At 32.4% G+C, this 25,194-nt stretch overlaps 2 protein-coding genes across 5 annotated transcripts in view; both read left to right on the top strand.

Moving 5' to 3' along the window:
* Positions 1 to 13,860, top strand: part of LOC119688692 — a 16,057-nt gene extending 2,197 nt beyond the window's left edge. The window contains exon 2 of the mRNA XM_038103358.1: positions 13,792 to 13,860. Within this exon, the coding sequence (XP_037959286.1) occupies positions 13,792 to 13,860 (69 nt within the window). The remainder of the gene's footprint in view (positions 1 to 13,791) is intronic.
* Positions 8,544 to 25,194, top strand: part of LOC119687147 (nuclear hormone receptor FTZ-F1 beta) — a gene marked incomplete at its 5' end in the record, with an annotated part of 45,364 nt that continues 28,713 nt past the window's right edge. For all 4 annotated transcript variants that reach the window (XR_005253106.1, XR_005253108.1, XR_005253105.1 and 1 more), the window contains 1 exon segment: positions 8,544 to 8,702.

Raw genomic sequence — 25,194 nt, 5'->3', positions numbered from 1 at the left:
TATTTTTTAAATTTTAACCAATTTGTGTGCTGGTTTGTGAGCTTTTCTTCAGATTTTGGATTGACTATTGTTGTGTATCTAATCAGAATAAAAGTCGACGTGTGATCAGAGGAGAGTTCTAAGGATTCCTCGGTAGCAATTTGATCTCTTTTTAAATTCTTTGTTACCGCAAAATCAATGACGTCTGGAGTTTTTTTCCGATCTGAAGGCCAGTATGTTGGTGTGCCAGTGGAGGATATGTTAAGGTCGAGTTTTGATATCACGTTCATCAGGGATTTTCCTTTTGGTAATATAATTCTTGAGCCCCAGAATGTGTGTTTGGCATTGAAGTCGCCGGCCGCTATGAACTTGGGTCCAAGCTTTGTAAAATATTCTTCGAATTGAAGTTCCGTTATTTTATACCTTGGTGGACAATAGATTGAGGTTATATTCAGACCTTTTATGTATTCTTCTAGACATATGCTTGTCGCCTGCATATATTCTGCTTCAAGGGTTTGAGTTGGGAAGTGTTTAATGTGGTTTTTTTATGAGGATAGCAGATCCGCCTCTTGCTCGTCCACTGGGGTGTTTCGAATCGTAGAGTATGTAACCAGGTATCTTAAAGTAGCTTTTCTCGTTAAAATGGGTTTCTGAGATCAGCATGACGTCAATTTGATGTGATTGTAAAAACAATACAAGTTCGTTTTTATGTTGGCTTAAGCCGTTAGCATTCCAGAAGCAAATTTTGATTGCATTCATGGTTTGGATAGGATTGAAAGTAAGGTATTTTGATTTTGAATCATTCCCTGCATCATATTTTGCATGGTGTTTATAAATTGTGTCATGTTTTCCATAAACAGTTGGATCATGTTTTCAATATTTGAAGATGGTTTAGTAGAGTTTTCATTTTGGACGTTGCTTGGGACAGTGAATCCTCTAACAGCGTTTGCATATGATATTTGTGTACACGTATTGTTGGAGTCAGATGGAGCATTTGGCTGAGATCGCATTTGAGTAGGGTGTGGTGGGATTACTGACTGAGAGCGGGGACGCAATGCTGGAAACATTCTTTGTTTTTCGGTAGTGTATACTACACATCCTTTATAATTAGCGGTGTGGTTGCCTCCACAATTTCCGCATTTTTTTGTTGTTGGGTCCTTCTTATTTGATGTGCAATCCTTAGTGCGGTGAAAGTCGCCACATGCAACACAAACACTACGAAGTGTGCAATAGGACTTCGAATGTCCATATTCCTGACAATTAGTACACTGCACCGGGTTTTTACGCTTGTGCGGTTCTTCTACTGATATTTTTCTGTGTAGTAGGAATTGTAGGGAATAAATTGGATGAGCCTCGTTAGATTTGAGTTTCTTTCCTTCAGGTTCAAGCTCTATTTTATAAAGTGGTGTCGAAACTTTATCGCGGTTTTTAATGTTGTATATAGATTTTGATTTAAATCCTTTTTCTTCAAGTGCTTCTTTAATTTCTGCTGTATTCAAATCTGGTTCTATTCCTCTTATAACTACTGTTAATCCTTTGGCACTTTTTAATTGATAGGTGTAAAAATTTTTTCCATTTTTTTCGAAGTTGTTTACAACTGTTCTGTAATGTTTTTCTTCGTTGATCGAGATTTTTGTTTCATCGACATTTCCTTTACGAAGAGGCACAACATGGAATGAATCTTTGCCAATACTTTGTGTTAGGGAGTATATAAGAGCGTTTGAATTTTTTTCACGCAGAAATATGGGTGGCGGTTTCTGGGTAGGGGCGGGTCTGGTATTTTTATCGTCTTCGGCTAGAACGGCAAAACGATTCGCTGTCGAAATATTTTCTATTTTTCGAGTTTTTGTCGAGATTGCATTGTTAGCATTTTCTTGTTTCGGGCTACGTTTTCTTTTTATGATTTGAATATATTTATCCATGCCACGGACTTTGGGTGAATCAGGATTTTTTGCTATGTTACTATTCTTTTGCAATATATTTGGCAATATGTTAACATGTTGCGCTGATGCTGTGTTATTTTTCGAAGATGTTGCTGGACTTTGCGGTTGGTAGCTTGATTGTTTGCAAGAATTTTCACTTACCGAGTATGAGCGTTGCCTTTGGGTTAGGTTGTTTAGCATTGTTGTTTGGTTCGTAGTTGGCTTCTCAGAACTACCATCTGCTGTTGGGTAGCATATGGGTGAGTGGTTTGTGCCTCCGCTATGCGAAGGCGGTGATCTATTAATTGGCATATCGTGGTTGGTATCGTGGAAGTTAGCTGAGCAGCCAACTGTCTCTGAGTAATTTGTTGTGAAAAAGAAGCTTCTACTTTTTAATTATTTAATTATAAACCTTTAAAGTTCTGTTTTAAATGGCACGAGAAAAATAGTATGTATTTAAAAAGAAAAAATATAAATATATATTATTAATATAAGTATAATATAAATTTATAATATAATAAAATATAAATTTCAATTTTTCTTAAGAATTTATCAAACAATAAATTTTTTTTTTTGTTTTGAGGCGTCCTTTCGCGTATTTATTTATTTTATTTATTTAGCATAAGTTTGTTATTTAATTACACAATTACACAATTTTTCAAATTTGCGATTTGTAATTTGTTTAGCTATTCTACCCGTTTGCAACACTTTTTTGTAAATTTGTTTTTGAGCTTTTAAGCTTAGTTTGCTGTCTCTATCAGCTGTTTTCAAGTGTGTGTGAATTTGGAAAAAAGTAAACAAATTCGAAAACAAAATCAAAATTTACTTTTTTCGCAAAAATAAATAAATATAATAATATTTTATTTTATCGGGCACTATTATTTTTTTATTAATATTATTTAAGAGTCACTGTCTCAATTATTTGTGATGAGTTCAATATCACTTTTTAAGTTTTTCGCTTAGAAAACACTGAAAGTTACGGAGTGATTTTTTTGCGCGCCAATGCTGATGACTTTCACTATATGTTGTGCATATTGCACTAAAACAGATTTATGTTGTTGTTGTTGCAAAAATTTTTGTTCTCACTTAGTTTTATCTATGCAAAAACAAATAAAATAAGAATTGGAAAGATAACTGTTCATTTGACAAAAATAGAAGGAGATGCACTGATGCGTATTAGTTGTCAAAAGTAATTATACACATTTTTTTCGCGTCAAGGATCTCTCTCTTCAAGGAGATCTCTCTCTCTCTCTCTCTTCAAGGAGATCTTTCTCTCTCTTCAAGGAGATCTTTCTCTCTTCAAGGAGATCTCTCTCTCTCTCTTCAAGGAGATCTTTCTCTCTTCAAGGAGATCTTTCTCTCTTCAAGGAGATCTCTCTCTCTCTTCAAGGAGATCTCTCTCTCTTCTAGGAGATACAATAATCTCCTTCTAACGCTTCTCTTACTTCTCGATGCCGTGCTTGTAGAAGGATTTGTCTTTTACATCAAAATAGGCTTCAGTTTCAGCAATTACTTCTTCATTTGAGATGAATTTCTTACCGGCGAGCATTTTTTTGAGATCAGCGAATAGCCAGTAATCACTGGGGGCCAGATCTGGACTATACGGTGGATGAGGAAGCAGTTCGAAGTATAATTCGTGCAATTTTGCCATTGTTTTAATTGACTTTTGACATGGTGCATTGCCTTGATGAAACAAAATTTTTTTCTTCGCCATATGCGGTCGGTTTTTCACAATTTCTGCTTTCGAACGATCCAGTAATGCCGTGTAGTAGTTACTATTGAGTTACTATTATTATAGTTACTGTTACTATTGAGTTACTATTGATTTTTTCTTTTTCGCGATAATCAATTAAGATTATACCTTAATTGATGGACCAGAACATTCACCATCATTGGTGTCTGTACGACCACTTTTATTTTTTTTCGATGGAGCAGAGTCCGGATAACACTTTTGAAGCCATTGCTGAGCTTGTACAGTATTTCTTTTCATCAAGAAGCAATGATCAATTAACACACGAAATTGTTTTGAATCCATTGTTTTGAAAATAACTAAAGTAGCTTCACTTAAACGGATGTCATTTTTTCCTGACTAATCGAAATGTCATGAAATTTTACACATAGTCTTTTGAAGGTTGGTACTTCATAAAAGTCATATAGATTTGACAATGGCAGCGTCATCTGTGTGTCAATCGTACGACTTATTCACTGATTATTATATTATTACAATTTATATGGAAAATGGCACTGCGACCGTCGGGCCTATTGTGTTCTTTTCTGGGTTAGGTAGAGGACATCAATAAAAAGTAGTGTAGTAGGCACCTGTAATAATCAAACATATATGTATGTATATGTATACATATATGTTTGTACTATCTCAACTCAGTAGAACGCGTTTTAGAAACCGATTTAGATAGATAATAGGCGGGAAGTGTTAACTGCAACACCTTAAATATATTATATGAAGGCAGAGTAACAGTAAATGATGCGAGTCAAATACGGACTAGTTTGCTACAGTATGTACGAGGTACGAGGGTGGACCAAAGTGTATCAAATTTTACATAAATGAAAAGAGCATTAACATTTAGAAATATTTGCATGCAAGACAATTATTTTAAAGCCCGTAAAGACATAATTTTTTCTCTTCTTAAATGCATTCGTTAAGCATTTGTTCTACTATTTGCTTGTCATTTTTTATAATTAATATTCGTTCCAAATGACTGAGGTGTCAGTAAAGTCAAGCGATCCAAAACGCTTTATTTGCGAATATAACAGAATTTTTCTCTACAGAGGCAAATCAATTCTAAACAAAGTCATTAAACCAACCGACCTCGTACCTTTTTCCACACATTTACTGCAACCAATATTTTTTGTTTCGTTTGAATGCAGCTCGAATGCAGCTCGAATGCAGCTCGAATGTAGTTTGTGTTGCTTCAGTAGCAACATAGTCAACAACACAGTCAACAACACAGTCAGTCGGCAGCAAAAAAATTCTGTTCTGCCTGTTGAGTATGTCGTGCTGCATTGTCATTTGAGCATGTGCAGAGCTTATGGTTATGCGTAAGAAAAGCAAGTTCAGTTGAATGCATTCAACTAGCATTCAACCAACAACATTCAAGCTTCACTTAAACAACATTTAACTTCGTAGTTTCACTTCTATTGCCGGGCAAATGCAAATGAAATTGCCAAACAACAAATCAGAATGGTTTGAACTAAAACATCATAAAATCAAAGCTCCAGAACGCATTACACTTAGGTTAAGATTCTATATACAGATATTCACGTACATATCTGCACAGATTTTGCATATATAGGTAGTCAAACAGACAGACTGTTACTCCAACAGGCAGATAGGCGGGCAAATGTGCGCATGTGCAATATTTGCAATCTGGTAATTGCTGGCAATATGCAACACTTTTGAAAACAGTGGCGCTCTATTGCACGTCTATACATATTATTAATTAATATAGTATTGAAAAAAATAAAGAAATAAATATTTAGTATATTTGTAAACAGTTATATATAGTTCTTGTATTTATATCGTCTTAATAAGTCTCTGGCATGAAACACTTTTAAATATTTTCTTATCCTTATCAAAGGTCGTCTATATAACTGATTAACTAAGCGATTTATTATTAAATCTCAGTATCTGATGCATTGACTTTTTCCTGATGCATTGATTTTTCTCAATCCGCTACTGTGTCTCGTTACTACATGAGTTTGCCTTTTTCGGTACATAAAACTGGTTAAGTTGCCAGTCCCAGTTGGGTGGCAGCCTTACATATTACAGTTTTTCACTTACACAAAGTTGCATATATACGTACCATATATTAGAGTGCAGATACGTACTGACTATATGGTATATGTAGATTTAATATATATTTTTATTTTGAAATGGAAACATTTGTAAACGGTTGCGTGTCTTTAATTATTAAAAAAGGTTGTTTTGGGACAAGGTTGTACATGTTTGTACCGTATGAAGCCTCTATTGAATAAATTCTTTAATATTATGCTATAGTTTGATTAAAGAAAAATTTATATGCTAACAGTATTCTGTTTTTCAGAGTAAAAACTGTAGTAAGATTTTTCTTCTGTACATATAATTTTTCATTAAAAACTCTGAAATCAAAATAAAGATATTAAAAATTAAATAAATATGAATTGTATTAGTATTGTGTTTATATGTACATCTGTATATATTTTTGAATCCGCAGTTTATAGAGCTTTTCACAAATTGAAATACGTGACTCTGGTGGCTAGTGCTTCTCTTTGTGTTAGTCCAACGATTTATCTCCTTACTTCCTAATAAATAAATATTTAATAAAATGAAAACTCATACTCATCGTCAGTTGTCCTTCAAATAATGATAGCAAGATTTGGTTTTAGAAATATTGCAACCCAAGAGTTAATTTTATTGTACTAGCAACACTTCAACACCTACAATACTGAAATTTTTTTAGAACTATAACAATATACCAAAACTAATCAATATATAAAATTTAATTTAAATTTTAAAATTAATTATCACAAAAAAACTATTACCTTAATAGAAACTATTTAAATTACTAATATTGTTAATAATGATAATGAATTATTGAATATGAAAATATAACTCTCTGACGAATTTTTAAGTTAGTTGTATTGATTCATTCCATACAAGTCAGATATTACAAATACAGACTAATATACATAGTTGACTATTACAGACGTGGTGGCTAACTAAAGCTGTATCCAGTATTCTCCACCAGTCAGCCCGATCAGTGACTTGCTGTCGCTAGTTGGTTGTACCAAGCGCCTTCATGTCGTTAGTCATCTAGTCCTTCTACCGAAGATGCGGAAGTCCTTTAAATAGGGACCCATGCAGAAAACGCAAGCGCTAAGTTGTTACAAATACTCCTAAAGTGCTTAGGGCTCTACACAGATAATAATTAGGGTTATAAGCTTAACAAAAATTTTAGCAAGAGTAATAAAGTATTATATAAATAGAAATAAGAGAAATAAATTTAGTGGATAAATATCTAAAAATGAAAGTCAAATGAAAATTAGTGTAATTTATAAACTCCGTTTCTCTTGTTTTCTTTGTTGTTCTGGATGATATTGTTAAAGATGCTAGTTCTATTTTTCATGGAGAAACTTGCTTGATGCGTTAAATATTAAATGTAAAAGTATGTTAAAATATATGGCATTTTAATAGTTCAGGTTGTATTGCTATACGTGTTCCAGAAGTATGCACTTCAGCTTATCTTGCGTTAGTCTGCGGATTGTATTTAGATTTAAATTTTGAGAAATTAGCGAATTTTTGGCTCGAATAGTTGTACCATGAATATAAAATGTATATTTGTAATTTTATATATTCATTAACCCTGCAGGGTTTTGGGGGCCATTTCACAAAATCTGACAAATATTCTAGATTTGTTTTGAAAATTGTGTTTCTGCATTTAAAATGCTTCATTCAATGATCATAAAAACTAAAATATTAATTTTTGCAAAAATAAAGAGGTAGGTAAATAGATAGGCAGAAATTTCTGCCTATTTTTCAAATTTTCATTTCTGTAATTTTAAATGCAACTCTGTTTTTAATTAAAGAATTTAATTAAAAACAATTGAAAGTTTATTGTCTAATAATATCATGTACAGTGTTTTTTCGATGATGTAACTATATCAATTACTCGCAAAATGAAACAAAGGTCTTCTTTTTCCTATCTTTATCTCCTTGACTATGGGTTGTCTGTTCGTTTAGAGATGCCTTGCACATTGAGATGTACCAATAATGGGTCGTTATGACACCTCGCGTAAGACGTCGCTAATACGCCCAATCAAAATGATTGGCAAAACAGGTACATAGTGCAAAGCGGATAAAATAATAGGGTTATTCGCGAGTATGAGTAACGTGTTCGATAACTGAGTAAACGGACAACCAGGTACGTCAACTCGTGAGGATACCTAATTGTATCGATTTTTTAACGACAGCTGTTAAAATCAGCTGTGTTTAAATGAATTTATAAATTATTGTGAAACAAAAGAAATTCTGATATATATAATAAGTATCAATATTATGCCGGAGGTAAGTAAAAAAAGTAGAAATGTTGACATTTTGATAAATAATAGTTTGTTTATAGTGATAAGTAATTGTCAATAATGATTATTGAATTAAACATATTTTAATATTAAAATTATAATCTGGCATATGCATCCAAAAGTGTATCGATCATAAAGGAGAATATTTCGAGAAATAATAAAGCAGTTTTCAACGACAAGTTAATATTTTTTCATTATTAGGCTCAAAATATAAATATTGACCCTCTTATATTCATTCTTGAACAACTAAAGACACTTGATGAATAATTAAATAAATTAAAACTTACATGAAAATAAAATAAATTCACGAATATTTAATATCAATCAAAATTTTTTTTTTTTTAAATTTTAATATCTTTAATCGGATTTAAAATAAGTGTTGTACTATATATACATACCTTAATTTTCACCAAATATTTATTGAAATTTTTTTTATGAAAATATTTTATATATAATATATATATATATGATAATGATTTCTAGTAAAATAAAATGATATATATATATATATGATAATGATTTCTAGTAAAATAAAATAATAAACACTAAAATTCTTTTTTTTTGCAGTGTACTAATTGGTGACTAAAATAATTATAATGGAAGTTGCAATATACAAAAAAAAAATTAAGGATCAATAAGAAATATTGGGATTGGGAATATTGCGAGTATAGCACTACTAGTAATTAATATATTTTTAACAACATCAAAGTCACATGCAACATCAAAGTAAGTAAAAAATCCTAAGTGTTACTCATGTCATATATACGTAGGCATCACATGTATCTTGGAAGGAAAATTATAGATTTTATTAATAGTCAACAACTATGCTCTAATGTTCTTAGAAAACGACAACTATAACTTTACATAGTACAATACAATATGAAGTATAATTTTAAAATAATCTATATTCAAACTAATAACGTCATCACAATATCTGACCAGTTTATCCAAACAATAGTTATTTGTTAAAAACTCCTTCAGAGTTTTTGCAGATTAATTCATATTTGTTAAAAACTCCTTCAGAGTTTTTGCAGATTAATTCATATTAGATAGCACCATATAACCAATGGTAACTTTCTGAGCGGACGTTTCGAAAAATAGAGTCAGTTTATTTCGAAATTTTTTAAGCGTATTTTGATAACATATTGCTCAATATCAGTCTTCTATTATTTAGGTCAAGATCGCTTAGCGTTTGTGATCTATTATTCTTTATTCAGCTTATACTTGAAAAATAAAAGAAATCAGTTCCATTTGAACAGCAATTCGCAGTTAAATATTTGGCATATTAAATATTTTTCAGTTAGTTTAGGAGGTAACCAAACACTGAACCTCTTTTTATAACCAGTTTTATGGAATTTGTTTACGATAATTCTATGGATGGTTATAAGCACTTTTAGAAAAATTGTGACTTCTCACATAGTGGTCTTATTCAACCTTATATAGTTTTTATCTTATCTTCTGTTAAAAAACGATATGATGATAACATGTGGAAGACCACAAAAAAATATGTGGAAGACACGCATTTATGACATGAGCCTTATGACAAATTATTAAGCAGCCTCTCTTTCTCTAATAGCAAAATTTTTTGTTAGTAAGCACAATTTGTTTGATTATTTACATGTTTTAATCATTGATGGACGTATTGACACACCTATACTTTGTGTAATCTTTTCAATTTTCCTGAAAACTGCACTATTCAAGAACTACTTCAAAATACTTTTTTGACAATTTGAATGCATTACTGCACTTAACTCTCTGTTTCAATATTTTGCATCACAAGCTGCTTATTCGCCTAAATTACATACGTTACTAACAGTGCAACCAATACACAAAAAAGGAGTCAATATGAAAATAAAGACATAGCGCTTATAATTTTGAAAATCATTACTTTTTCACACAACCCCGTGGGGACAGAGAAAATAGTTACTATTAAAATCAATATACGACTTATTACTGGACCAGATTTAGGAAGAGCTAAAAAAGAAAGATCGCTGTAATTAGAGAACATTACTTATCATCAATTTGATCATTTTTTATAGAATCTTGTTGTTAGTTTGGTTTTAAGGAATAAATAATTGATATTAATATTAATTTATGTCTTAAAATGGTTTTTCCTTTCCTATGTGATCAATAAAATCTTTAAAACTGCATTCCATTATTGGCGAAATGAAATTTGAATTATTTTATAGAAGATTAAATAAGGAAGGCATGATTACATCCAGACTTACACAGCGGCAAAGAATAAGTTAAAGTTTGACTTATAACTTTAAAATGTTACATATATGAGTTCTTCCTGAAGATGTTAAATGGAGTTGGAGGAACAGACATGTGAACAGACCAAAATCCAGTCAAATCCAGTCGTTTTTATGCGATTTTTAAACACAAAACAGGCTCAGTCAGGCACGTTGCATTGCTAAGCAAATGCGTTGATGTGCATAAAGAGTGCAGCTGTAAAACAATATTGACTGTAATGAACAGTTCAGAATTCAGATACTCCAAAACCATAACGGTACAACTGTGCACGCAGTTTGCTGAATATGTGGATACATAAAAGAGTTCGCATATAGAAACGTGACAATACCAATGCATAAAGATACACAATCATTTATTCGTATAAGCAACAGATAGCCGAATAGTTGAGCATGTCTGCCAGCCACTTAGCCAGTCAGTCAGTGAGGCTTATGCATTGGTCTATCGTTGGCCATAAACAAATTTGGTTCTACGGTTGGCTTGCAAATAATGAGTGGCCATTTGGTGCTGTGCACGTTACTAAAGCCGTTTGTTTGGTAGGCAGTGTGTAATTCGATTTGGTTAAATTTAATGCGACTAAGTGTGTTTGTAACACACGCCACAGTGACGACACCGACGCGTTACTATTGATGATGTGACCGGTGTCGTTCCACTCCATTACTATGTGTACGTTGCACTAAAAGCCGTGGAACTAGCATAAATGCGGAACTTTTTCTATTTGCAATTGCAAAGAATATTTCTTAGTTTTGTGTCTTTGTAAACCTTAAGTTCATATCTAAGCTGACTGCTAAAAACCCGATTTTCAACAGGTGCGTCTGCAGATTTTCGTAGAAAACCTGCTGCTCTCTGTTGGCTGTTGGCTGGGCCTCGCATAGACTAGCTGCGAGCTGGGTTTGGTTTGACTTGGTTTGGTTTAGCTTGATTGACTTGCTTTCAAGAATTGCATTTATTGAAAACTTGATATTTCACATGAATTGAAGCAAAATGACATGAAGTCGTCAATTTCCTTAAACGGCTGCTGCAGCGTAGTGCGGTGTGTTAGCTTGTCAACTGGTGTCACCAGTGTCCATTCATATGGCTCTTAAACAATCGACGCTTTTATGGTACACGTATGCGCGACTGACACGACGTGCTGAATTTCTGTTACAAAATTAGATTCATTGCGAATTTGAACAAATTGACAAAGGTGTTACGATAAAAATCGCTAAATATTTGCTTTTTATGTTTGTGGCATGCTAATTTTATGAGGCAGGAAACGTCGTTTGCTGGTCGTACTCAGCTAAGATTGCGACGGGTTGTTTCTATAATGCACTTTATGGTACAATAAACTTGTATTGGTCATACCTTCATGCTGCGCTTCAATGCAACTACTTTGCAGTAGCATGAATTCCTCATAAATTTGCATGAACAACAAGCGAAAATCATTTTAAAGCCAGAATTTGCCAGTAGTGCGTACCAATGTGGACTAAGTGTGTCTGTTAACCAGTAACAAACTAATTTACCTAATGAGCTCCTTACAGGTGATTGTGGCTTTGCGCTTTTCAATGCTATATAAATGCTATATTATATAAAACAAACAATGGAAATATTGATAAATTATCTTGTTAATGGTTCATCAATTTGTCGTCTATTGATTGTGGACACTTAAAAAATGTTTCATTTTAAATAAAAATTACCGGTAGCAAGAACGTTTATATAAGTACAAATATCGTTCAAAAAAAAAAATTAAAACCTATTGTTTCATAATCTTTACTGCATTGTGCTTTTAGGATATAGAAACATAAAGAAATGATTCTCGTTCCAAGATATGATTTTGCGAACTATATTTTAGGGATGACTGAACTTTGAGAATATCGCACGAAATTTCTATTTCCATATCATTAGCATAAATTATTATGTGTTTGAACTTCATTACTGTTCCCATCTCACGCTCAGCATAGCCATTCTGCTGCAAAGTGTACGGCACCGTCCTTTTATGCTGTACACCAAATTGTGTAAATATTTTGAGCAATTTTTCATTAAAAACTTCCAGACCATTATCCATACGCATGCTCTTTATTTTGTTGATCAACTTTCTCCGCTTGCACTTTTAATGGTAATTGGAGCTTCAGGTTTCTTTTTCAAAAAATAAACAAAATGAAAATGAGAATAGTCTTCTTTAATTAATAAAAAATATCTGGCACCACCGATAGATTTTTTTATAATGGTCCGAACACATCTGCGAAACACAGTTCCCCGCAGCTTGACGTACTGATTTGACGTCACTTATATTCCCCCAAAGCCAATATTGATCCTATTCAGAATTTTTTTTCACATGTGGTGCATTTTGATCATGCCATATTTGTGAAGCTAAGTTCTCGGCTTCTTTGTACTCTCGATTCTTTGGCCATATCATTATACGTGGGCTGTCTTTTAAGTCTTACACATAACAATGAAAACACAGTGGTTAAGCAATGGAAATGGTTTTATTGTTTTTCAATTTATTCTCCATGGAGATCAACGCTAGCCATACATTTTTTTCTTGGGAACAAGAAGTCATTAGGTGCCAGGTCGAAACTGTAAAGTGGATGACCCATCAGTTCGACGATTTGGATTTACTGCGTTCGCAAACAACTTTTGTCAGGTTCTGCTCACTTGGAAGATCCAAACAATGGATTGCTGTCCTGTTTCAGGCTCATAAGCCTAGATCCATGATTCGTTATCTGTCACGATATCGTAGACGTGTTTTGATCTACTTCGGTCGCAGTTTCAGCATTTCGATGTGCGTTCTTTTAAGCAATTGCCAAATTATTGTGAATCCAACAAATCTTTCGAACAGCTAAATATATATATAAAATTGAATTTATGCTGGTCCCATGAATGCCCAAGAACGCCTTTATCCTCCGTTATGTAACATGCCGATCCATTTAAATCATTTCTTACACTTCATCAATGCTTTCTGGTACAACAGTCTTTCTTGGACAACCTTAAAAAAATTCGTCATGGATAAATGTTACTAAAAATGAGGCTATACATGTAAATTACTAAGTGTTACCAGGCTCTGACAAGTCCTAGCATTTATACGAAAATAATCAATCACGTTTAAATGAGGTCATTACAAAAAATGTGGATTATTGAGAACGGTAAATTTCGATTCATTGCATTGTCATTGCACTGTATTATTTTCTTTAGGAAACATCATAGGGCAAGGTCAAACAATATTCACTCTATTTGTTTCAAATCATTTAAGACACAAATTTAAAAGTATTTTTATACTTTTATATTATTTTTATTATTTTTTTATATGTAGAAAAAACTTACCAGAAGACTTACTTCTCTGCACTAGGAACTGAATCTATATATCACATATAATCTGTGTGAAATTACTTTTAAACAGTGAATGAGTGAAAATATATTTAATCTTTATATACGTATATACATATATTGTATAGATTTCCGTTTTTATACCAATGGTCAATATAGTTTTTTTTAGAATAATACCATATATAAGAATATATCAAAAATTAGACACTTTCTTTAAATTGACTTTACTTAAATTATACAAATTTCATGTTGTATATTGCAGACCTATGCCGCAGTAGGGGAAACGGACACTAGCAAGAAAATAATGTCGCATGTCACTTTATTGCGATAATTTCTGAGGGTGTAGACAATAACATTAACAAAAATAAAACTGTAAGATGACTCTTTGTAATTGTACACTTCAATTACAAGGAGCACATTTACTCCTTGTGCTTAACCAAATTTTTGCACCAAAAGTATAAACTCAATCCAATAGAAGCCAGTCTTCATTTGATAATGAGTTCTTGATTAATGATGATGTTAAAAGTTTTTGGATTAATATAAAGCTAAGGTAACGTACTTACGAATGCTATAAAAGATCTTAGTTCCTCCTATCTTATTACGATGATATCGTTCAAGAAGTAAGCATATATAGTGGACAAGAAAGATATCCTACTTTATAATTAGCTGTAATAACGTAATAGTCTATTCGACAGAACTGTATGGCTGTTCCATTTCTTGTAAGTTTATTTAAGTAGTTAATAGATAGCTACTAACTGATATCAGTGCAATATATAATGTAATATTCGACGTGGATACATGCCTAAAGACCGATCGATTCAAATGTTCGGCGGTCTTTGAAGACATTTTGGAAGAAATTAGTAAAATGTCTTTTACATTCATGTTTTGAGCAATTGTTTTGCAAATTTCAACATACAGACGCAGTATTAAAAATCGCCTCGAAGACAACTTTCCCATTTGGGATTCTCATTTTCTAACTATAATATATTTACATTGCCAAGATGTGTGTACCGAAGTAGAAGAATTCAAGGATCTTATGAAATGTCAATACATAAGCATTATTTGTCTGTTCCAATGTCAACTTGTTAATCGTGTAACCAAATTTATATCAAATTAATATACAGGGTGAAGGTTTAATAGTACCTACTGGCTAATCACTATGCTAGTTAATAAAGCAGTGTTCAAATTATTTAAACTTTTTGAATATCAATTTTTCTTATCTACTTTATATATATGTATATATATACATATATGAACTTATAAATACATATTTATATGTTCACATATTTATATCATATCTGTACATATAGATATTCACATAGATAGTGTTAGGAATCTTACCCACTAACAAATTTCCCAACACATTAAGTCACTAACCACGCGAAACTACTCGTTAGTGGTTTCATATTCAGTCGACAGAAACTTATCAATATTAGGTCGAATCCAAAGACCTTGCAATACTTCACATTATAAGAATCGTTTATTTTTCTAAGTGTAGATATCAGTCTGAATATTGATTTCATAGCAGTTACGATTCATTTCTTTTAGTCAAAAACAGACAGGCCTCAAGGTCGTTTAAAAGCACTTTTAAATATAAATAACTTTTTTTTTTCAAAAAATTATAACACTTTTTTTAAACACTTTTATACACTTTTTTATAGATTATATATATGTATATCTTTGTATATATAATATGTATATATGTATAAAGATATGCATATGATTAACTGTTGGCGCGAATAAAAACTCTGAAAAGGCAAATAAAGTCATTAATCAGTTGTTTTAAATACAAAAGCAATAACAAACACCCTACGCTCTGTCAAGTAGACGTCATTCATACAGGAGTGAATTTCGTATTGTTCTCTCATCATGCTCATGCATGATAAATTGGACTCGGTGTAAGAAGTGCTTGTTGATATTTCATACTTTTATGTAGATACATATGTATATGACCCGGTACATGTAAATTTGTTCCCAGATATATTTCAAATATGGCTTGGTCAATTGTAGAGTTCTCTCTGGTTGTCACCATTTGTTTTTTGATTAAATTTAATTTTTCAATTTTGGTATTGAGTTTCTTTTTCTGTCGACTATTTTTGTTTTGTTGATACTTTAATGTATTTCTAATACTCAAGTGTCAATATTTAGTAAAAATAAGCTCTACTAATTGTACTTTACCAAAAGCTTCAGATTTTTGTCAATATTGTTAAAAAAATTAATATACAAAGAAAATAATTTATTTTAACTTAATAACAATTAAATTTAAACAAAAGTTAATTAATTAAACATAAATACATTTTTGAAATCAGTTTAAAATAAAAAGCTTAAGATACATATACTATACATACATATGTATGTATAATTAAAATGCATTAGAAAGTTACGATTTATTTATAAATTGCTTGAAAAACTGATATTTAGAAACAAAAATAATATATAAATATCATCTCAGAGTGTTGTCATTATTATATACAATATTGTTACGATCTTTCGATTAAATTTTATTAGAAAGGCAATAGATTAGGAAGTCTTCCTTTATTTTTTTCGTTAAATCTAATAGATTTATCTTTAAAAGCTCTACATCAAATTAAAGAAGGCAATCATAACGCAAAAACTTATTCTGTTTTAATTATCTTTAAAAGTAAAACCAGAAAAATAGAATGCTCTTATATAAGTAAATCATCAATCCATTTTTGCTGTATGATTATATTGTTATTAGCAAGGCATCTAAATCCGCCATTGAGAAGGTCAAAATACTCTGGTATTACACCAAAAGTAAATAGTAAATATTCTGATTTTTATAATATAGAGTTCTATCTATTAAGACTATCACCAAGTACATCTAAACTACTTAGCAAAATAAAATGTCACGCCAACAATACTTTAGCTTTGCTTACAAGAACTCAACAGAAAAAAAATTACTCGATATCCGTTCTGTGATGCCTCAACCAAAAAGGGCAGTTATGTTACAATCAAAAATTTATGAATTGCTTAGTTTTTTAGTGTGAATCATATGCTCGATACCTAGAAGAATGAGTGAAGGTGTAAACTGCTACCAACTTCATTAAATCACAATTCATAATTCAAAATAATTTTCATGTAATTACCTTACAACTAAAATAAGTTGTAAATAAATTAAAAAAAACAAAAACATTCATATTCTGATATGAATAAAAAGTTGCTAATCTAATACAATATTCTCTGTTGATGCTTTTTTCTTTTTTAAGGTAATCAATAATTAATAAACTGCATATTATTATGTTGAGGCTAGTTGAGTCAGTGCACTTGAGCACTTTTACTCTCTATTAACTGCGAGGTTTCTTCATAACCCCTCTCTACGCCCTGACTGGATTATTGTTTATCACTTCATCAGACTAAGCAATAATTGATCTGCGATCTGTATACCTCCCCGAGGAGCCTGTAACTATTCTGAGATTCGATAACGCGGTGTTGGTAAGCCTGTCAGTTTTCGAAAATAATTCCAGGGCTCTATACTTTATGTATTTTTTGACCGAATCAATTTCTCGCCTTCCGAATGAAAACCACAATGTCGGCTGTTTAGGACCTCATAATGTCAAAAGGGGAGAGTAGTTCTGGACCCAGTAACCTCCTCCCGGCCCAGATGAAGGCTGGACAATCTATCTTCGGACAGACTCATTTTGTTAAGGTGATAACGCAGTCCATGGTGACCCGTTAAATATCGCACTAGCAACCTCAACTCTGTTCTGCTGAAGAAGGATATCTTACCATAATTGTAAGGATGAACCAGCTCTTTAGCCTGACGGTTACTTCGACTGTCGCGCCAGTAGCGACTTCTCTTAGCTAAAAACCATTTCTCAATCAGAGACCTAGTTGTAGACCAACTTAATTCACAATAAGGTTCCGATCCATAGATTTAAGGTGCAGATCCTACCCTCGAAAGACTGTCGGCAGAATCATTACCATTGATTCCTGTGTGACTAGGCAACCAGTAATGCAACACTTTGTTTTTGCTTGCCAGCTGCTGCAGCGTATCATAGCAGTCTAATAGAAGCTTTGAGAAAAACTGCCAGGATGATAATGCTTTGATTGCCGCTGAACTATCTGAGTAAATATAGGTACGGACGTCTTTCAACCCATTGTTATTGTTGATACGAGCGCAAACCTCAATGGCGTGAACATCTGCTTGGAAGCGCGAGCGAGACTCTGGTGTTAGGTTCTACTCCAGGAATGCCATTTTCCCAGTCCAGACGATCGGGAATGAGGACTTTAAATTTAATATCGAAACGACGATCCATGTTCATGCGATCTGTCCTATCGCAGATCTCTATGCCAGGAACTAGTCTGCAGATCGAGTTTTGATTGTCGAGACTTTCGTGCATATGATAAAAACTTCGGTTACGGAGCTAGGAAAGTGTGTTTGCAAGGGAAACTCGAGGGTGTCTTCACGACCAGTGGTGAAGGAGTCATCGGGTTTTTTAAAAGGCCTACTTTGTTTGATTTGACCTTATTTAAAGCCTTGTGTAGTCTAGCTGCTTCGGGCAACTTCTCGATACTATCACAATGACTACGTCAGCTAGTCCATTTGAACTGTCTGATTGATTTGTTGTAGTCAGTGAGTGTAACGAAGCGACGCGTTTCAAACCTAAAACATCAGTTAAAATGTGTTCGACCGATCCATATGAGATGCCCAACAACAGTAAAATCTCTCTAATCGGTTCACAACGATTTTCCAACACGATCTGCTTCGTCGATTCAATGTTTTCTTCAGTAACAGATGTTGTTGGGCGGCCAGGGATCTTATCATGGTTCAAGCTTTTACGACTGTCTTTAAACCTTTTAAATCATTCGTATACTCGCGGTTGTGACACACACAAATCATCAAAGGCCTTTTTTAACATTTTTAACGTTTCGGCGCACTTGAATCCATTTGCAACACAAAATTTGATCCACGCACGTTGTTCTAATTTTTGGTCCTTCTTTGTATAGACGCCAAACAAAAACTAATTGTACGATATGCGTTAAACTTTGACAGAATGTGTATAATAGTGTTGTCAGCGTGAAAATAAAAAAAATTTACCGATTGGATAAGCGTGGGAATTCAAAAATTAAAAATTAAAGTTTGTTTTTGATCACAAGGTATAGGCCTTGCTAGAAAAAACTTTACGAAACACACTAAATCCCTGTACCTATACCAATTGTCTTTCTTAGGCCAGTACACTTTTTTTACTGTTCGGTTGCAGGGAATTTCAAACCTAATATGTTGATGGGCAGAGAGGGACACTTTGTCTGACACTTGCCAATTCCATATAGATTCCGCAATGTCTCTGCTGCATAAACTTAGATCCAATACATCTTCTCTGATTGCGTTAATAAATGGGGTTTGATACCTTTGTTAGCTATAGTTAATCCTAGAGACATAATATATTCTAATAGGTATTCACCCCTTTTATTAATATTACTGCTCCCACACAGTATTGTGAGCGTTTGCATCACAGCCCAAAATTAGCAGTCGGCCAGTAGACTTGCAAAAGCTAATCAGCTGTTGGACTTCCGATGATGGAACGGTTTTTTCTTCACCTGGGAAGTGGGCAGAGGCAATGACTATGTCTGTCTCCTGTTGTTGGAACTTCAACTAAAACCGTTGCTAAGTTTTTAGAAATAAAGTTATTTCTAATGATGTAAAGATGTTTTACGTCTCCACCGAGTAGGACAGCTGCACGCGGCACTACCATCGATCGGTCATATACCAGCTTACCGGATTTTGTGTTCCGGTAAGCACTCTGAGAGTGTTCATTCGGTCTCGTTAAGAGATTTTCGGAGGAGACTTTCAGAAGAGACTTTCACGTTTGTTTCGTCGAGAACCTTTGTCCTCGGCACTCTTCGATTGCTTTGGTGAAATATTACCGTTTAAGAACGATTTTATGGCAGCGGTCCTTCGTTTATGTGCTACTGTTACTGTGCCCTTGAAGGGCATTGTTGAGTTGATTCCTGATTTGGGAATCTGGACAGCGCGCCCACTAGCAGTGCTAACAGCTTTGCTAGTGAAGGGGCGTGTGTCTAGTTTCTCCTCCTTAGGAATAGTCACTGTTGGGCAACTATCCATATAGAATGTTGCTGGAACCGAAGATAACTGGATGGTTTTGTCACCCTGAACAAGCATTATCCATGAGATGAGGGAGAGCAAGGGTGGTTCTCTTAAGCATCCCTTAAGCAGCTATTAATTATGAGTAACTTGAAGGCTCACGCTGGTGAGCAGCTCTTCAATATGAGCCAATTTTGGGCTCACATAAGAATTGGCTCTTTCTCATGAGACTGAGCTGCTCATGAGTGAGCAATTAGTAACAAATTACTATACTGCAACTACGGTTGCCACTCGATAATCTTTTTCTGTACCAGAATTGTTTCCAAAAGAACAATTTATGTAAAAAAATTGTAATTTGTGTCTAATGTCTTTTAATAAGAAAATACAATATAGGTATATAAAATATAGGTATAAAATATAGGTATATATAGAACAGTACAAACCTTTTTATCCATAACTATTTTATTATTTAAATAATCGGACTATCCTTTGCTGATCATACATAGTGCATATTTTTTTTATCAAATAGTTCTTCGCATAACATAATATTATGTAAGGCCTTAAAACCCATTCCAATCAAAATTTTCTTTTACCTTTTGTAGTCGCAATATTTTTTCTAAATCAATACATAAAGTTATATTAGTTTCATAGTGCACAGTCGCATGTATAAATAAATTTAATTGGATAATTCGCGCTTAAAAAAGTACTGTTTTCAAAAACGAGTACCTGAGTACCATACGAAAAAAAATAAAAATTTTGGTACTTAAGTACCACATACGACAACCGTGACTGCAACCCCAAAACAGAGTAATTTGATTTTACCGTGGTAAGATCACATGTGGTCAATACGTGTGCCAAAATGTTAAAAAAATAAATTTTCTTAAGCAATTTCTCTTCGTTACACTCGATCTGGGTGGAGTTTCTGTTCTTTGGAGGATATTCTCTGATCTGGATCTTCTTTGCTAAAATGATACGGATCATATGTGAAAGTAATTGGCAACACATTATGCAGTCAGCTGTGTTTGTTTACAAAATTTTTTTTTGATTTGTATGAATAATTTTGGGCGTAAAATAATAATTGAAAAAATGTTAAATACAAAAATATAAAATATATAAAAAAAAAATATAAATTCTGCTGAAATAGAATTATTAAATGTAAGTAAAATGTAAATGGAATGTTATTAAATGTATCACTGACACTGACACTAACTCTTCCACTCCTTTTTTTAACAGTAGTTCAAGTGTGTTAAGCTCAGGGGATGAAATTCATCAGCATGGAAATATTGGGAGTCTTATAATTAAAATTCGCATAATAGTTATTAATTTTACAAATAAAAATAAAGTCTACTTTTTTTCGCCAAACTCCACATTTTCACTTGTTGCTTTATTTATATTTTTTACTTTTCCATATCACATGTGAAAATCGCATTGCCAACGACATTTTGTACATACATTCCACATTGAATCAGAATTCAATTGCTGGCTCACCGCCTTGGTATTGTTTGCATGTAAATTAAGCAGATCATTGTTTGATGAATTCCAGCTAATATGGACCTCTTACTACATATATTTAACATGAAATACATGATATATTTTATTAACGTTTTTATATTTATTAAGTCATGATTTAGCCAAAAGAACTATATGCTTTTATTTATTTTTTGCACTTCATATGCAAAATTTGACCTTAGGCTGCAAGTAATAATCTCACAATCCATATTGAAACAGAGAATTCCAGTCGTCTTTTAACCACATTAAAAATTTGATATGATATGTTTACATTAAAAACTGCATTGATTGATTTTTCCTTTTAAGCTTTCTTTAAAATATTAAAAAATTAAAAAATCTATTTTTGAATAAACCTAATGAATTCAGTAAAATAACAATTAAAATAGCAGCAGTTTTGAATTTTGTGGTCAGTGAATGTCATGATGATTGCAATGCCAATCAATGCGGATGTTTTTCCTACTTCCTTTAAAAGTTTATATTTGAAATCTCTAAACATTTTAAGACTGTCAAGAGTTTTTAACTGCTTCTTCTCTTTAACTATTTTGCAATAACTTTTTGTGAATTGTTTACTATTTTGTTTATATATTTCTGTCAATTTACTTCGGTTATTTTTCCATAAGTACAGAAATCATTGCCCAACATCTCTTTATATTTTATAATGGAAAGATATAAAAATATGTTTACTTTTCAGTTAGGATATATTAATATTTAAACAAATCACGTATTGCGCTTACAAGTTATTTTCGCTTACTTATTGGAATTCATTAAATATTCACTAATTATTTTTTAGGAGACTAAATTGTTGTACTTTCAAGCGATGTTCCCTCTTCCATCGCATATTTACAAATCAAACTATTGTCTGTCTAATCCTTGTATTAACAACCAATTAGCAGTGTACATCTATTTCCTAACTGGAATACTCCGAATATAGGTCCATTCAATTCCAAAAGCAACCAAAAAAAATTGTTTCAATATTCATTTTAACTTGAAAAATATTCTAGACCTGTGTTTCTCAACCCTAAACTTACTACGGACAAGTGGAAGTACCAAAGTCTTCCGAAAGTATCGTTAAAGGTAAAAATATTTTTATTAATAAAAGATCCCGACTACTCTCTATAAATATGGCATATCTACTTGTTGTTAAGGTTTTTCCTGTTACATTAAATAATTGTGAGTAGAAAGTAGCAACGATATATAGTGCATATGTATATCATGTAGTGAACTAAATTTGTCAAAATGTCGAGATTTTATTGAAAATCCATTGTTAAATCGAGGTTCTTGAGAAATCGATACGGTGTCCTATATTTTATTAGAAATATTAAATAATTTTTTAACGAATTTTAACGATAGATGGACTGAATAAGTCCCCTCAAGATGAGGGGTGTCTAACCAAAAGAAATAAAGTTGTTCCCATAATATAAAAAAAAAGTAAAGTATGTTTTAAAAAATTAGTTTCTCAAAAAGTGGCTTTTGTTAGGGTAGTTTCATTTTACTGACATTTATAATATATGTATAATACCAATTAACTTATCTCAAATTATGATAATCGTTGAAGAGCATACAAAGAGTTATGTATATCAAATTTGAAATAGTCAGTGTGATAAATTTTAGAAATATTTTTTTCTTCAAATTCCTTTACTTGCAATTCAAGTCAGAAATGAAATGAAATATACATTTTGTAATCAACAAGTTGCATAAAGTTCTGAAGATACAAAATGTTGCTGCAACATGTTTAGCAGAGTGCACTGCTATGAATTTTGATTATGTTGCGTTTATTTCTTTTTTTTGTGTTTTTATTATTTAGTATGCATTATTATTTGTAATTTTTTTATTCTTACCATGAACTACTTTCATGTATAATTTTTTTATATTCTTCAGACTGAGTGCATAAGTCTGTGTATCACTTTCATGGCAATGTACCCGTACCGTTTTTATGAGATAGGTCGGTTGTTTTACATCGTGTCATTTGAGGCAATAATATAGCAATTTTTCTTTGTTTTCATGGTAATGTTTTATTTCATTCATTTTAATTGTATTTAACATAGTTTGTGACTCAAAATATTTTATTTCTTTCATTTTTTGCAACTTGTTGACAAGCCCCTAAAATTCCAAAGCGTTATCGTGTGCGTTTCTGTCTGTCTGGTCGTGTCTGTCCGTTATTTTGCATGAATTAGCTATTTTTCTAGAGTTGAAATTGAGTCTAATAACTCTTGGGTGTAATCGTTGTCTTTATTGAAATTCAATTTGTAATTTGTTGTATATTTGTCAGCTATGCATAATGCTTTAGCAATAGCGTTGCAAACTTTTATAACATCGCCTAGAACAAATTTTTTAAGACTATTTGCGTACACTAACCTTTACAAAGTGCATTTGGCAATCGGCAACTAGCAACCTCAACCTCAACAGTTATGCGCTATCTTTTCATTGTTGATTGTGAAAATTATAGGAATTCATAAACTGCAAATGACAACGTTTATTTGAAGCGGTTGGCAGTACGCCGGCAGCAGGACTTTGACCGCAGTTTTTATAACAAAAGCTAACTTAAGTCCAGTACGATGAACGACTGAAAAGCTATAATTTTTCTAGGAGGATTGCATATATTCCCCAACCAACAGTTGACAAAAAAATGTATGTGTGTCTATTCGCATTTGCGTATAAATTCGCAGTTGCAAAATTGGTTTCAATTGTATTATTAAAGTATTCACAACCTCAAAGTGTGCGTTTATTGATTTTATCTATGGAATTACTATCTCATACACAAGGGGTTAACCTTCAAATTCTTGTGTTTTACGCCTGCTTAATGAAATTACTTCATTTTGCTATACATTTCAACACCACCGCGAGCGGTAGTATGCACAATGCATACTACCTGATACTTGTTTTCGTATGCCATGGAAGAATTGTAAATGCAAATACAGATACATATACGAGTCATAAAATTTACCATTTACAATTTGCACACTACGTACGGATACGGTTTAGTGCTGTTCATATTATTCGGATATTCGGAATTTTCATCACTATAATTTCTTTAATATGAGTTATAAATATTAATATAAGTTATTTAAAATGTGAATTTTTTATTTGGTAATATATAATAAAATAAAACAATCATTACACACATATAATTTTCCGACAAATATAATCTTCCCTAAAAAAATTGTGTTTATTTAGTTTTGCTCTCGAAGTCCCCGAACAATTTCACTGCGAATAATAACCGCAAATCTGGATATTCGAAGACTCCGGATTTACAAAAAATCCGATTTTTTTCAACATCTGAGACTTCGTTTACTATCCGATTAATCGGATTCTTCGAACAGCACTAATACGGTTTTCTACATATGGATGTCACTGGCTCCGGCTGAGATACGAGCACAGAAAGATACACAATTGTGTAGAATGTCAGTTTCGTGACGTACATTTTAAAGATATTTTGTTATTTGCTTTTGTGCAATTGAAACCACGCTCTTATGAGGGAGTGGAGTGTGTATCTGTCAATGGAGAGGGTTGCAAATGAAAGCAGTTGATTCGGTTGTTTGTCTAACCGGAAGAATATGAATGGGACTATATAGTAGCTCGACATTGACATAATCTCAATTTATAAAATGTGCTTAAAAGTGGTTTAAATACGAAAAGACTTTACATAATGAAAAAAATAAAATAATAATACTATCGTTTCACTTAAGTATAAGAGAATTTTCAATTTCTGACTATATTTCTTATACAAAGATAAAGTAGACATTTTTACAACAAGTGGTAATCAAATTAAGGTAACTTTTGATGTTAGTTTGATTAAATCAGAAAGCTTCCAGTAGTTAGAAATATGTTTGCATAAGTTTGTATTCTTAAGTGTAAGCTTATATTATAACAAATGTCATTTTATTGTGATAAACTCAATTGTGTTTTTGTTGTAGCCATATCATAATACTTGATTTATTACAATTAAAAACTTATTTACTTAATGACTTCAATGGCTGAATTTTGTTGTAACTTAGCATGTTTCTCCACGCACCTCTGCTGTGTGTGCGCCTTCTTCTTCGTACATTATATATTGCTTATACATCAATTTGATCACTCTACCGGACGCATAGT

The sequence above is a fragment of the Teleopsis dalmanni genome, chromosome X, assembly GCF_002237135.1.
Source record: "Teleopsis dalmanni isolate 2A chromosome X, ASM223713v2, whole genome shotgun sequence".
NCBI lineage: Eukaryota > Metazoa > Arthropoda > Insecta > Diptera > Diopsidae > Teleopsis > Teleopsis dalmanni.
The sequence above is the reverse complement of the archived record's forward strand: the minus strand, read 5'-3'. Positions and strand labels throughout refer to the sequence as shown.